This window comes from Pygoscelis adeliae, unplaced genomic scaffold (assembly GCF_000699105.1).
Source record: "Pygoscelis adeliae isolate BGI_AS28 unplaced genomic scaffold, ASM69910v1 Scaffold68, whole genome shotgun sequence".
NCBI lineage: Eukaryota > Metazoa > Chordata > Aves > Sphenisciformes > Spheniscidae > Pygoscelis > Pygoscelis adeliae.
In genome coordinates, this window is record NW_008825501.1 from 4,773,432 (window position 1) to 4,788,764 (window position 15,333).

The following is a 15,333-nucleotide window of genomic DNA, read 5'->3' on the forward strand; positions in this document are numbered from 1 at the left end:
CATTGGTAACTTATTTATTACTGGGACTGTTGATTTGTAACTAACATAACAGCACTGTAAATTAAGGAAAAAAAAAACAATTGAAAACTAGTATTTGTGATTAACAAGCGAAATCAACAGCTCAACTTTGTACAACCTGCTTCCAGCCCCACACCTTGTCTGCCACTTCTTCCCCCTACCCCTGCTTCCATCTTCCTTCCCAGCACTCTCTTCTGCTTTAAAACTACTACCCCAGCTGCAGCCTCCTCTAATAACCCTCAAGATGCTTTCCATCACCAGAGAAGTGCTTCCCACTTGGACAAAACTAAATGATTCAATTTTAAAGCCTACTCTTTTTAAAGAGATCTCTTCTTTCTGGCTCGGGGACTTATTTCAGACATTCCTACAGCTTGTCTAAAGAAGAAACACTGTAAAATAAAACACTCTTCCTATAGTCATATAGAGAGAGACATTTTTGTTTTGTCAATTATGGTGCCTCTTCCATTTGCACTGAAAGTAAATTAAGATTAGCAGCAAAAAGGTACTTAGCACCCAAAAAAAACATTCACTCTTTAGTTAATTCACTTTAAATTTCCACCAACCAAATGAATTTGCAGAAACTCCCCACACTGACACCGAGTCATTCATACCCCTAAGAACCATTAATCTGATGAGGCCAGGGAAAATTCCCAAATGCCTTCTTTCACCTTCTTCTCCGTACCATGCTCCACAACTTTCCATACATGCTTTAAGTTGCATTACTGAAGCTCAGTGAAGTTCTTGGTGATATGTGCACAGCCTAACAGCAAAAACACACTTGGCATCCAAAAAGAAGTTCCACACGTCAACTAGTACACTTTGAATTTCCACCAATCTGTTTGCTCAGCAGCAAACCCCTCATATAGACACATTCGTACTCCTACAAGGATCTGTTTAGCCACACCAAGCTATTCTTATTCCTAGGCAGAATTCTTCCATTACTGAAGACTGAGGAGATGCCCACAAGAAGGAACAGAGGTTGCCATAGGGAGGCACATTAAGGCTACCCAGAGTTAGCAAGGAGGGTCACAAAACATTCAAGCTCACTTGGGAAGTGGAGCACAAGCCAAAGTTGTTCGTAACCCACAGCCTTACGGTTGCATTCATTAATAACTAACCAGTGAATTTTCTACCTCTGGTCCAGTCTCCTCATGCCTTTCTTGTACGTCTTCTTTCTTTAGTTATTTAACCTTAGTGTTTCTGCAGCACTCATGACAACATACCCTGCCCTCCGCTACCATATAGCGAACAACAATATCAGTATTCCTAGGGGAATTTTCAAGTCATTAGCTGTCCTTCTAACTCATTATCTGATAAACTTATTTGAAAAACTAGCATGAGTGAAAGTAAAAGGTGCTTTTCTGTTTGCGCTATAGCACCAAGTCATTTCAAAAGTAATTCCTTGGAAAGATGCCATATTTGGCAAAAGAGCTCCCTTTCAATAACCATTAATATACGCAGTGCCACTCTCCCACACTGGACTAGAAGGCACTCAGAGTGACAAGACAGCTGCCTAATAAGCCCTCCTAAACGCTGAGCCTGTTATTGTCTTCTCTGGTTAAGTGGAAAATGGCTTGTAGGAAGTTTAGAAAGCTGTATCTCAAGAGGCTCACAGCAGAGCTCAACAGAGCACACCCCGGCCTCCAGTATCAGTCTTTTTCTTCCACACTTGACACAGGGGTTGATGAAAAATCATCTGAGTAGGCTTCAGCAATGAAGAGACGAGAATAGTTACCCTTTGCTGGGGTTAAAAAAAATCTCTCCCAGCATTTAGCGGTTCCCAAATGTGGACAACACGTGTTATCAATTTCTCCATCCTGACACAGGGTTTCCTTTGTCTTCATCTCCTGTCACAGAATACGGGAAGCAGCAAAGTATCCTATTTTCCCAATCACAGACAAGCAGGTCATATTCTTCATTTCTGAATCACCACGAGACCACTGTTAAGTGGTTCCTTTCCAAACTATGTCTGTCTCTTGCCTTTAGCTCCGAGTGTGTACTTCAGACTTGAAACTTCACACAGAAACACACAGCTGCCTCTCTCTTCAGACAGGCAGACTGCTCTTTTGGCTTCCATTCAAGTGCCTACTTGTGCTTTACTTAATAATTCTTCTCTTCAAAGGTGACAAATCTTGGAACTCTCCTCCATACCAGAGTCTCACATCCTTACATTCCTGCGTTGTACAGGTGGGGCTTCCAAAGCCATCCCAGTACCACTGAGTGGATTCATATTTGTAAATAGGTTTTCTTTTCTTTTCTTTTTCTTCTTCTACTTAGATATTCACACCCTATTGCCCAATGCCTGTGGACCAATCACTTGAAGTAGGACTTACACTGCCTAACTATATTAGGTGAGCTTTTAAGCAGTACTTAAAATATCTAAACAGTTCTTCACATACAAGGTTCCTCCAATAACTCTTCAAATCCCTTTGTCTCTCAAGGGATTGTTAGTACTATAAAAAAGAAAGAATTGAAAATTGCCTTCCCTTCATTCTAACCAGATAGTCACTCAGGCTACAGCATGTGCTCTGCACATTAGTTGCAGTTAAGCTATAAAAATGACCTAATATCTGTGTCATGAGATGTAGTCACATTTTCAGAAGTTAACAGAACACTAACAGAATGTTTAACTGCAATTTGCTACAGGTCTTCATTCCAATCCTTCCACTTCTTGAAGCATCTTACCAGTTCCATCATCTGCATCATTCTGACCAGTCTCCCAAATCTCTGATTTTGTCCCAAAGCCATCAGTGGCAGAAGACTCCGTATAGTCTGCAGGGTTAAATGTCCTAGAGTTTTAAAAGTTAAGAAATGGAAGAGAACACATGGGTCATTCAACGAACATAAGTGTCATAATTTTTAGCTGAAGTTGTATGAGATTTAACATCTCGATTTCCACATAATTTATCTTGATAGTTTTGGTTTCAAAAGAAATTTTTCTTCTATGAGCAGACACAGATAAAAAAGGAATAAGAGAGAAAAGAAGAGGAGAAAAAAGTGAGTAGACTGGAAAAAAAAATATTGTAGAGAAACTGAACCAAAACAACAATTCCTGAAAAAGCAGTTAACAGCATACCTACTCCTCCCACTCGTATAAAGCATTAGTTTATATGCACAATGATAAGCCCCTCTCAGCTGACAGTTTCTCAGCAGCTGGCTGACTGATGAGAAACCAGTATCATGTCCTTTCAGAGCACCAGACCTGTGCAGGACAGGAGTCCAAACATCAGTAAGGTTATTTCAGAATATACTCCTGACACTGATGCCAAAACACACAGATGCAGCTAAAAGGTGAAAAAGGATTATTGAAGAAAAACCTCTTTTCAGTTTATCATCTACAAGTACAAACAAGAAGGATTATTAGAGAAGTAGAATGAGCCTTCTGTTCATCATGACATCACTGATATTACATGAAATGTCATTAAATGCAAACAGTGAGTGAAAGTAGTGGAGGCTACACTTCTCTGAAGCAAGTTATTTCAACAAAACTGAGAACAAACTTTTGGTCACTGCTGAGTAACTTCTTCTGATTCTGTTTTAGGGTCCATGTATGTCCAAACAGGTAAAGCATGAAACCTCAAAAACAGGAGAAAGCTTACAATCGCTAGACTTTCTGTTTTTATACAGAACTTGCACGTTCTACATTACACTGAAACAAATCTATTTTTAAAGTGACCTAGGGCTATAGGCACCACACAGAACTTTCAGCCTCCAAGGCACTATGTGGCTGCTACTGATCAGTATAAATGGGTTCTCCAAGTTTGAGATATTAACATGGAGTGACATTAGTTTTGTACAGGTGTGTCTAGTTAGAAGTACTGGTTTTAAGACAAAAATAATCCTTTAACCATCTAACAGATTTGTGAATTTTTGCATCCATATTGGTTTATCAAACATACAGCAATATTAATACATACAGTGGCAATATTGTCAATTAATATTGCCACTGAGTTTGATCCTTGCCAAAATCTGTGCTCTGCATATTTCTTACCCCATGCCTTGGGCTGAAAACCTCCCCGCTCCTCTCCCTCTGCCACGTCCAAACCCTAGGAGAGAAAACATCATTTAACAGCAACAGCAGAGGAGCCGCCAATCACTAGTCTGTCACATTAGAAAATACTATGGTTGAAGAAGAAAACTACTGTAATTAAAGTTAAATATCATTTACTTCCGAAATTTCCTCACAGGAAAATTTGTTTCCCTAACACACACGAGTAAGCCACTGTTCATCTAAGACTACGTGTTTCAGTAGGACTTGCAATTCTTTGCTATCTTTTCTGTATCTAGTGAAGTAGCTCCAAGTGCCAAGAAAAGGACTTACCTAAAGACCCATCCCCCATGAGACTGCTATTGCCAAATCATTACACATTGTTCAAAAATTTGCCTCTTTCTCACTCTTGCCTAAGATGCTCTAGAATCCCAGCCTCCCTGTGCACACTGATCTCTCAAGAAATTCCCTGTCACTCCTTGTCTGTGAGGAGAAAGTTTAAATACTCCATTTGTTTCCTTCTCTGACTCAGCCCACCTGTCCACCCTTACCCTCCTGTGCTTTCACTGACCTGCGACCACACATTCCTTCTGCTTCCCCCTTAATCATAGTTACTGACATGAAAATCATCCAATTCAAATTACTCAAACAACTTCCTTGTTATCACCCACAAGAATATTAATTTCTAATTTAACAACAAATATTTCTTGCCTCCAATTTTGGTTACCAGCCTCAGTTTACAAGTTTCTTCATACAGTGAATGCCTTTATTTTTGCATGTTGCTTAGTGCCAACAAGGCATGAAAATTTTTGTATTATTTAACCATCCATAAAGCACACATCTACATAAACTGTTAGAAACTATTTCTAACATTTGGCATATTTCTACACAGATTTTTTTCTCCCCCTTTTTAGGATCTCAATACCTGAGGCTTTTCCAGTTTGTTGGGGCTTTTTTTGAGGAAGACTATGAATATTATTTTCTATTACAAGAACAGGAGGAGGTCAAGAGCTGCAGACTGAGAACAAAGCAATGTTCATTTTAATGACAAAATTACATGGTAATTACAAGTCACCAAGCAACTACAAGTTTACCAGAGCACAAAAGTTATAAGCCTAAGTCACCAATACACTGGTTGTCCAAACATCAGAATTCCCCATGATAGGCTGTTCAAATTGGGATCAAAATTACCCCTTATTTTCAGGGAACCACCTAAACTGAATAAGAGCAGTAGCTCCAAGACATGGTAAAACCAGTTGCAGAAGTTCCTATTTTAGTGACTTTCCTTTCCCTCCCCTCACCACTCATTCTTCCCCTTGCCCCCATTCACTGTCCAAGTGTTAAAAGACATTTCTGGACCTCTAGAATGTCTACTACCTACATCTTCAAGGACTTCGTAGAAGCATCAAAACAGCAGGATAGCTTTACCCACATTTTGATGAAAGCATTTATCCATATCCTATACAAGACAACTGCTAGCTACAGAGGAACCATGGAAACCTGCAGAGGAAGGATTCCCATCCAGCAACACAGTATTTTGGTGGGACAAGAACACAAGAACTGAAGTCTGACATTAGGCCAGGCCTGCTATCTCTACATTTTCCCCTCTTTGGTCTTCTTTCACACTTGGTTAGAGAGAAGACAGACAGGGGTTAGGAAAGAGGTAACAACAGCCACAACCCAGCAATCGCCATCCCTCTTCACCGAGCCCATACATGGAGCTGTGCTCTTTGCTCTGCCATAAACAACAGTGCCCCAGACCCTGCTGTACCCAACCCATTGTCACTCGGCCTCTGAACCTCCTTGCTCAGCCTACCTATTCTACTGCTCTTATCTCCTTTGCCCACCTAAAATCCCCAATCTGGGAAGCTGATCCCTGGCATAACGGGGTCGCAGCTCTCAGATGCACAGAAGTCAGTGCACTCCGGATTATCTTTATGCTCAGTAAATAATTTTTTCTAAGAGTAGAACCAGCTAAACAAGTTTACTTGGGGACACCGTAGGGACCATCTATGTAACAAATTTACTTCCTACAGCTATCAATACAGCATTAAACACCATTTACTAATGATGCACAGAAGAGAGATCAACAGTTTTTTGACAAGCTTAGCTACAATTCCAATTGGAAGCTGCAAATCACAGAAACAGTCAAGCAGAAATATTTTTGAGTGAGGCAGACATTAGGTACAGAGGGATTAGCTGGAATAGCTAGCATGAAAGTATAAATAGGTTTTAGAAGAGGAGGTAAGTCTTCCCAGCCTCCCAAGTACAAAAGTCTGAAAGAATAACCTTAGCATATTAAACAGAAGATGAAGTTTTAGCAAGTGAGGCCTATATAAGATGCCATACCAGCACGGGCATAATAAACTACTGGCTAAAAACAGCAATAAGAACCTCTAACAATTTTAGAAATTGCTAGAAAGAAATAATGTTGTTCCTGAAGTTCCATGCACAGTCTTAGACTACTAGCCAGAAAGGTGTGTTTTTTTTTTCACCAGATCACTTTGAAAGTTAATCCTGAACTTGAATTTCAAGCGGATTCCTGTAACTTCATAAAGCTGTGTCTATGCTTTCTGTCGAAATTAAGTTTAATCAACAAACAGAACAAAAAGCATTCTAATGAAGACAGAAAGGAAGTACCAAACCAGTGGGGTTACAGAAAGCACTAGATTAAAAGCTAGAAATGACACTTAGGATGAACTAAGTCCAAATATGGGACAGTGAGTACTCACCACTGAAAGACCACCCTAACTCAGACACGGAATCTCATACCTCATGGTCATTAATGGAAGATGCCAGTGGGAAGGGCTGATATTCTCTTTGACACAACCAGGTCACTAATATGATCATTCTTAAATTCTCATGCAAAGAAAGTTACTTCTCTCAGCTGCCAAAATTAAAACATGGCCTTAAAACAATTAGAAGGCACGGTTTTCTAACACAGAGAAGTTAGTCATGAAGCAACTATGAATGCCCACTGGGTATCTGCAAACTTTTGATGCTTTTCAACAGTGACTAGAACATCAGTGAGCAAATGGGGCTTCACACTGCAATTCAGAGCAGGGACCCAAATTCTGAGCATGCAATCCCACAGTAACTTAAACCCATTTAAATCTGAACTACTACAACCAAGGTCTTCCTCACCAGTGATCACAAGCTCTGCTCTCTTTCCTGAACTGACAATTTTGCACGTACCAGTGAGTGAGCGCAAAACCACTATTAGAAGACAAAATTATTAGTTCACTGTTGGATCAGCAATCCGAATTGGTTCCCTGCTTGCTAAATACCAGAAAACTAGTCACCTTTACACCAGGATATGCCACCAAAAAACCTGTTGCCCCCAGCTACCATGCTGCCTCCCCCCTTTTTTCTTTTTTGGCTTGGTTAGTTTTAAACTTAGATCAATCCTCTGATACAATTCAAATGCACCAGGAGACAGAGGGGACCAATTTCTCCCAGCAGTAATGCCAGTTTATGCTTGTAACATAAAAAGTATAGTTTTAACACTACTCTAAAAAGATGCATATGTATGGTTTCAATCACAATGGTCAATGTTTAAAAAAAAATTGGTTTTTTGTGGTAATTCACAATCAGCAATTCTTCTATCAACATTTTTATCTACCCACAAAAAGAGGACAAGGGACTTGGCAGTAGCTCGTTGAATCTTCTAGTGACTTTAAAGGAATAGATTTTCTTACAATCAATCAGCATGTGGAGCACAAAAGCAAATGATGGACATCAGGCAAAGAACAAAATTACTGTCCTGCCTCATATAAACTCTCATAACACTTCTTCACATTCCTTTACACTTGGATCTACAAGCAACAGCCTAATGTATCAAGGCAGCTTGCTTACTCATTTCTGTTCCAGGAAACCAGGACTGGGGAAACTATGTTTAAAGTTAATTCTGATCACAGTCCTGCTGCTACCCCTTACCCAACATCATTTAAAACTACGAAACATTTAAAACATTTTTGCTTCCTTTAACATTGTAAGTGTTCAACTGTGTATTGCTGGGGCTTTTTTCCTGCTCTCCAGCACATCTCCCTCAGTTGACTAGGTTCACATTAGCCATCACTTACTCAATTTACATTTTTCTTTTCTGGAATGAATTTTAGAGAAGTCAACACTTATACCCAGGCAGGTGGCGAGATTTTCTGTTTTCACTAAACCCCATTGGGAGTTCAAAACACTCATAATCACACAATCAAGACTTCACTCTGGCACCGCCCATGCATGGAAAGAGTCGTTCATCCCATTCACAACACTTCTTCCCCCAAAACAAATGCACACTGCATGGGAGCACGAGAAAAGTGTGTAGTACCACAACTCGATCGCATTAACTTAATAGTCTATTCTGTAGAAAATCCAGTTAGCTGAGCTTGCAGACCTAAATCCTTCTACTGCAATACAGTTGCTTTATTTCAAAACTCAGATTTTCACACTGACAGGTTTAAATTACATGAAGACACTTTAAGGTTAAGAAAGAAGACAATTTAAGTTTAAGAAAGAGGCGTAAGAACAGCTGAAAGGAAAAGGAAATGCAGGCTGGAAGGGCAGGCAACACCCTAGATTTGTGCTTATCTCCGACTACACAGTAACTGAACAGCCCTGGTCTCTGCTCTGGAAATGCAGAGCCAGCCATCCTCCCAGCAGACACTGAGGTGACGGAGGGAGATAAGGAGGCCAAGTATAGAAAGTTTGTATTCTAGGTATCTAAAATAGATATCTACCAAAACAAACACTGAAGTTATGTTTAATAATTCAAATCACTTTGTCTTATTAGTCATCGTAAAGCTAGAAGCATTGGATCAGTTTTATGTACTGCATGTACTCTAGTAATCATTTTTAGAAGCATGTGCAGAAAACTTTCAACTCTAAAGTTATGTTTAAAAGAAAATAAATAACTTATGTTAAACCTAAGTTCTGGTTTAACAAAAATTACATGACACACACAGCTTCTTAACCAATGCAGAACTAACTACAGCAAAACTAAACAGACTTCCTATTGTGACCTCCAGAAAGTCTGCTCTACATTCACGTTTTAGAAAAACCAACATCCTTACTAGTTCTGGCAAAGGAAATCCAAAATATATCCTGTGCCAACTGTGCTAAGCTTTCAAAACAAGAAAATGTTTAGACATGCAGTTCTGGTTACAGAAGCCTAATTTTTTCAAGGATAGCATACTACTTATCTAAAAAACATTAAAAAACAAAAAAGATAAAAAATACAAGCTGGACTATAGTCAGATATTTACAAAAAGGGTAACCTGCTTTGCTTTCTTATACAGCCAGCAGAAAAAACAAGAGTTTGAAAGGCTCCTTGTTATGTTGTTCAAGTCCAGAAATAAAAACAAAAGGGAAAAACACTATGTTTTAATTTTGTTTTGCTAGAAAAAAATTCCCTGTCAGCATCCACATTGCTCACGTTGCTCTGGAAGAATGAAGAGGAAGAGAATAGAGGAACAGAAGTAAAAGCGACAAACCCATTCTCACTTTGCAAACCAGGAGAATTGCTACACGTGAATCTGTAACAATTTCTATGCTTGAATCAAGTCCAAAAGTTCATCTACCTGCTATCCCATTATCAGCTATGGTCAATTAGATATCTAGGGAAGAGTACACAAACTGAAACCACAGTGCAGTTTCTCTGGACCCTCTCCTGGTCTTCAACCATTTGTGGCTCAGACTTCCTTGGCCAAAGATAATTTACATATATGAAAACCCTTCGTGGTTTTTCCTTTTCTTGCTGTGGTTCTTTTTTAGGATAAAATTGTCAAGTCTCTCTGTGTGTAAGTTTGCAGCACCCACAACATCTTATTGAAAGGAATTCCTCAGGTTAACTACATGTATGAAGAACCACCTCCTTAAGTTCATTTTGAACCTGTGACCTACTGATTTCATTTAATATCCCCTCATTTGCATACTTGCTTGGAGCAATCAATTGATTTCGCCACAGAACCTTCTCTGCAGAAATTTTACAGATCTCTACCATACACCCACTCAGCCCTCTCTTTTGCAGGCAGAGAAGTCCTAGTCTGCTTGCTCCTCACACCCCATAAATGCAGTCTTCCCAGTACTTTCAAAAGCCTTTTCTTGCTCTACCACATCCCTTTCAACATGGAGTGCAGGACAGTGGGAGAACCAGACCTGAACTTAAAATCAGATGCGAGAACAGCAAAAAACAGCAGAATAAAAAAAAAACCAAACACCTGTGCCTGTAAAGTCTGTCAATTTGTATATAACACTGCAGCTGATTAAAACACAAATGAGGAAACATTTCTAGAGCTGACAATCATAAAGACATAACCACCTTCCTCCATAATTCCTTCATGAGATTCCATTCCAGACAGTTACAAATCCTTGCAATACTGACACACAAATACAATCACTTTGATGCAATTACCATTCATCACCATTATAGTATTTCTCACATCTAAACCAAGCTCATGAAAGAAATTCAGTTCTGAAAAGACAGACAGATGGGAAGGCCATCTTAAAAAAAGAAATTCCTTGACTCCTTTCCAAGCCAAAGTTTACACCTTCAGTTTAACAAGCAAAAATTAAGGGCAGAGCAATTTCACCTGGGATGTGTCCTGAAACACATCCTGTGATGCATTTTTGCTTTCTGTTAATCAGTGAATAACATGTATCTACTTGAAATCCCTGACCTCCTGCATACCAGCAACCAGTGGTGTTTGTACACTGTATACCTACTGCCCTATAAAGTTGCAAGGAATGTCACACAGTCATTAACGGAAGATCTGCTGCACAAGGAAGCTAGTGCCTACAGCACCAAGGCTGAAATACTCAGTATCGGGGGTTTTCCCCCCTCAGTAAACAGCACATTATCACCCCACTGTCAATCCCATTTCTCCTATTTTCAGTGCATATCATTTCTTAAAATGGGGTTGTTCTACAGTGAAGCAGTAATACAATGGCCTAGCAAATCTTCCCCTAGAAAGCAGCCAGTAAGATAACTCCAGCCTGAGAAGGTAGCTTAAAATAGAGAGAGATAGTGCATTGCTCGGATATTAGCTGACCCCTAATTTCGTATCCAATGCCTAGATTCCTACACACACAGTCTGCATGAAACATTTCTAAAAAAGGGTTCTGTGATTATTACCAGCAATCTATTTACCTTCAGCTGAAGTACTTATCCCACATTTGACTATTCTGTGTAACAGAAAAGAAAGACTATTGAATGAAATGGCAGGAAGCTTTTTTATTATTTCTACTAATATCCAAAGAAGGTCATGCGTCCCCGAAATACTGAGAAGTGAATTACACAGCGTTATACAACTCCCTGCAGATTCAAGGACTTGCATTATAAAATTAAGTTAGGTATCTCCTGCCACAGAATACACACAGACTTGTAATATAATGATCCTGAAGTTGTTCAACAGGTTTATCATAGACAGTTGAGAACAATTCATTAAGATACTTTGCTCACATGAATGTACAGTCTAAAATATTTGTATAGAGATACAGTAATACTATGTACACTAAGCCAGTGGACAGAAATTGGTTGAAGTTGTTCCTATTTCTTCAGTCAGATATGTCAGTTTGACCTGATGATGAAGTGCTTTGGCTTGAGACATAATATTCATCTAGAGAGCTACACTGTTGACAACAAAAGCAGTCTATTGTCCATAGGGTTACAAAGCAAAAAATAGACTGCATTTGAAATTAACCTCTAAGTTTCACCCAACAATTTAAAAAATCCTACCTTTATATTTATAATTTGAGTACAAAGGAATATTTTATAAAACAAATACTGAAAGACTTACATTCCATCTATTAACAGTGCCAACATACTAAAAACTGTAGCTGTGAACTATACCACACTCTCCCCTGCGAAGCTACCTCTCTGCACACACCATTTGGTATTTGCTGATTCACAGGCACAACCAAGTCATTCTCGCAACCCTCTGGAAGCTATGTGTCTTTGCATCTTTCCTTCAAGATGCAGATCTGGAGACAATGAAGTTGGATGTGCCCGTATTCAAATGCCTCATTACTAGATATTCCAAACAGAAAGGAGTCTGAAGGCAGAATTTTTCACGCGTCAGACATTACTTACTAAGTACATTAGCTCTGCTGTGCACTTTATCGATTTAACTCATTTAATACCCACTTCCCCACACAATCTGCACTGTACCTAGGTTACTCATTTTCATTCCTCCTGCTCTAAGAAAAAACAAGCCTCTTTCCACTCCAACCCATGAAAATCCAAACGAACTACACATCCCTTGATTCCACATCAAATCCATTATCAACATCTTTCGTACCTCTTCTACAGGATAGGACCGGAGTTGTACCTAAGACTCCGCAGTATTCTTTTTCCACAGTTCTCCTCATCAACTCTTCCATGCCAAATTCCTTTTCTTACCAGAAAGTCTCTAAGGTGACTCGCACTTTTTCTGATTAGCTACCAAAACCAGAAGGCAAGCCTGACAACCAGATCCACCCCAAAGAAACGGCAAGTACACATCAAATCCCTCCCTGAGAGCCCTACAGATGGAATCTTGTACTCTCCTGCTGCCAAGGTACATCCTGAGGAGCCCAGTGCATTCCCACTCACAGGAGGCTGGCATGAGTCAGTCTGCGAAAACAGCTCTCCATAGCCAGAGCACACCAGCCTGCTACACAGGAAATTACCATAAAGGTGATTTGTGTCTATTCTTTCAAGTTGTTCTGAGACCAAGACATGACAAGGGGTAAGGGAGGGGGACGTACCTAAATTAAAGGTGGCTGAAGTGCTTATGGAATCAAAGGATAACCAACAAACACTTAAAAAGAAGTCTTTAAAGAAATATATGGAGAGTTCCATTTCAGGACATGAAATCAGTGCCAGACCCACACCAATGCCACCACCTCACCTCTCCCACGGCCACGTTTCCCACGGTCTGAAGGCCTGTCTCCTTGATTGTCCACTCCATTCTCTTCAGCTCTAACTGTGGAGAGAGGACAGCTTAAGAGAAGCTTTAGAGACTCATACATGAGACAATATAGCCATCTGCTTAACCTGAACCCCAAAAGAAAAGGCAAGATTTTAAGATGGGCTGCTCAACAGATCTCGGTCACCCCTCTTCTTTGGTGGCCTAGCTACAAGCAAGTTACATTTACTTTGCACTGGACAATTAGGAAACAAAATATCTACTAAGAGAGAAATATCCCTCAGCAGACACACTTCTGGGTTTTTTTTAAGAAAAAAAAAGTGCAGTGTTTTGCAGCCTACACTATTAAACTAATCATGGCCTCACCTCTTTAACGAGGTGGGAAATACAGCAGCCTCATACTATGCTTTCTTGACAACGTGCTGGGTGGTAACAATGAAAGAATAAGGGATAACCAAGAACACCAACTCTTCTCCTGTCTCCCCACACCACACCCCTGTACAACCAGGGAAACTTAAAAGAACTCTGCTCTGTATTTAAATCAGAGGGACAAAGACTGGGTGAAGGTGAGGCATTAGAAAAGCACTGCAACTTAACTATTTTACGGAAAACTCCTGAGAATGTACTCTGAAAGATGGCTGGCTCCTTGAAGAAAAAAAAAAAAAATGACTGGCCACTTAAAACACTGCTGAGATTTTGTACTGCACCTTCTCCTAATGGCAGCAACAAAATCATTAATGCTTGGACATAAAGCTGGGAAGAAAATATCAAGATCTGGTAATCATCTGAAAAATCTTCAATTCCAGTTTACAAAAAGAGACAAGCAGCTCTTGCTTGTCTTGTCTTGCCAGACAAGGCTCTGGCAAAAATTTTGCCCCTCACTTTCATTTTGATGGATCCGATTTCAATTCTAAGCACAGCTGCAAGTTTTGTTAATATTTTTTCCTATCCTGACGTTACTCCATTCTACAAATATTCGCAATGTCTTCATTGGCACAATATTTGAATATATTCCAATCATTAATTAGAAGAGTTGGCTAATATTGTAAATATTTTCCCTGCTTTTAAGTGAAAAGCTAAACATTGTTTTCATTCCGGTTTCTCTGCTCATCTATCAGTGTTGTGTATGGCCCTTACAGGCAATGTATACAGCTTTGCTACTGCTGATAAAACTTAAGAGAAAAAAAGCAGCGTGTATCCAATGGTGATCTAATGTGATGCTACCTAACTTGGAAACATCAGTTTGCTTTTGTACAATGTATTATTGCACCTGTATAAACTGTAGCAAATTTTTAAATGTTTCAACTCACAAAGAATTTTCTCTGTTACAGAAACTCACCTTTGGCTGGCTTATGTGAGTAATATACGCTAGAGATTAATAATGATCCCAGTCTTTTCATTCCCCTTATGAGAAGATGAGAACATCTTCAGGTTCTCCCACTCATAAAAGGAGATGGAGTCAAAGCTGGATAATTTTTTCATTAAAAGAAACAAAAAAGTGTATCAGCTGTGCAGCGATATACTTGCTCTCAAGCAGTCTTACAAAGAGTCAGTTCTAAAACTTACATAAAGAACAGCAATTTGTACAAGATCAATTAATAGAAAAAGGACAGAAATTTACATTAAATTGAGTGTCTCTGAACAAGCACAGACCATCCCAAAACCAAGTCACGTGGACAGATCAAGCATACCTGTTGCACAAACAAGTTATGATCCCTTCAGTGCTGAGCTATAGCTTGGACGGACTTTACGCCATTAAGCATTTGCTCTTAACTCAGCCAGTTTCAGCTGCAAGAAAAGTGTCTGAATCTTTAAAAATGAACCCGTATACGTACACTCTCGGCCACGGCTGCCTCCTCTTCCCCGTCTGTTGGAACTTCCCCGTCCACGACTCACTTCTCTGTCCCCTCTTTTTTCTCTGTTCTCTTTGTTTTCTGAACTTTCCTTTCCAAGGCTTTTCTTCTTTCCCCCTACAGTCTCCCAGGAAGTCTATTTGGGTAGAATACAATTAGATACAAAAGTCAAAAAGGAAGAGACACCTCTCAGTGCATACTTCCACCTCACACCCCTCCAGTTCATGGAAAAAAACAGGTATAACGTCACACATGTAATACCTTGCAAACTACACTGATACAAAGGGAAACACAGGCTGTATTTTTGGGAAGAGATGAGAAAGAAGCAAGTTTTAGAAGTTGGTTTGTCTTATGGAATGTGAGAATCCCAAACATTTCTGGCTATAATGGACTTTTACTAGTTCAAGGAAGCCTAGATGCAACCACAACACAGAAAATCTGCAAAGCAAGCAACAGTTCCCCTCTCAACTACCTCCATAAATCTAGCAAGGGAGCATGTACAAAGCTATCTTTTTCTCCAAAGGAAATGAAAAAATGCTTATAAGCATCATTGAACAAGAGACTGCTGAGAATA

At 39.6% G+C, this 15,333-nt stretch overlaps 1 protein-coding gene across 4 annotated transcripts in view; it reads right to left on the reverse strand.

Annotated features, from left to right (window-relative positions):
* The window catches only part of UBAP2 (ubiquitin associated protein 2), a 95,531-nt gene that overhangs the window by 50,268 nt on the left and 29,930 nt on the right, over positions 1 to 15,333 (reverse strand). For 3 of the 4 annotated variants that reach the window (XM_009331541.1, XM_009331545.1, XM_009331542.1), the window contains exons 5-8: positions 14,742 to 14,895; positions 12,889 to 12,963; positions 4,010 to 4,064; positions 2,704 to 2,807 (exon numbers count right to left, since the gene is read on the reverse strand). In XM_009331541.1, coding sequence (XP_009329816.1) covers positions 2,704 to 2,807; positions 4,010 to 4,064; positions 12,889 to 12,963; positions 14,742 to 14,895 — 388 coding nt within the window. The remainder of the gene's footprint in view (positions 1 to 2,703; positions 2,808 to 4,009; positions 4,065 to 12,888; positions 12,964 to 14,741; positions 14,896 to 15,333) is intronic. The other variant, XM_009331543.1, reaches the window with a different exon arrangement.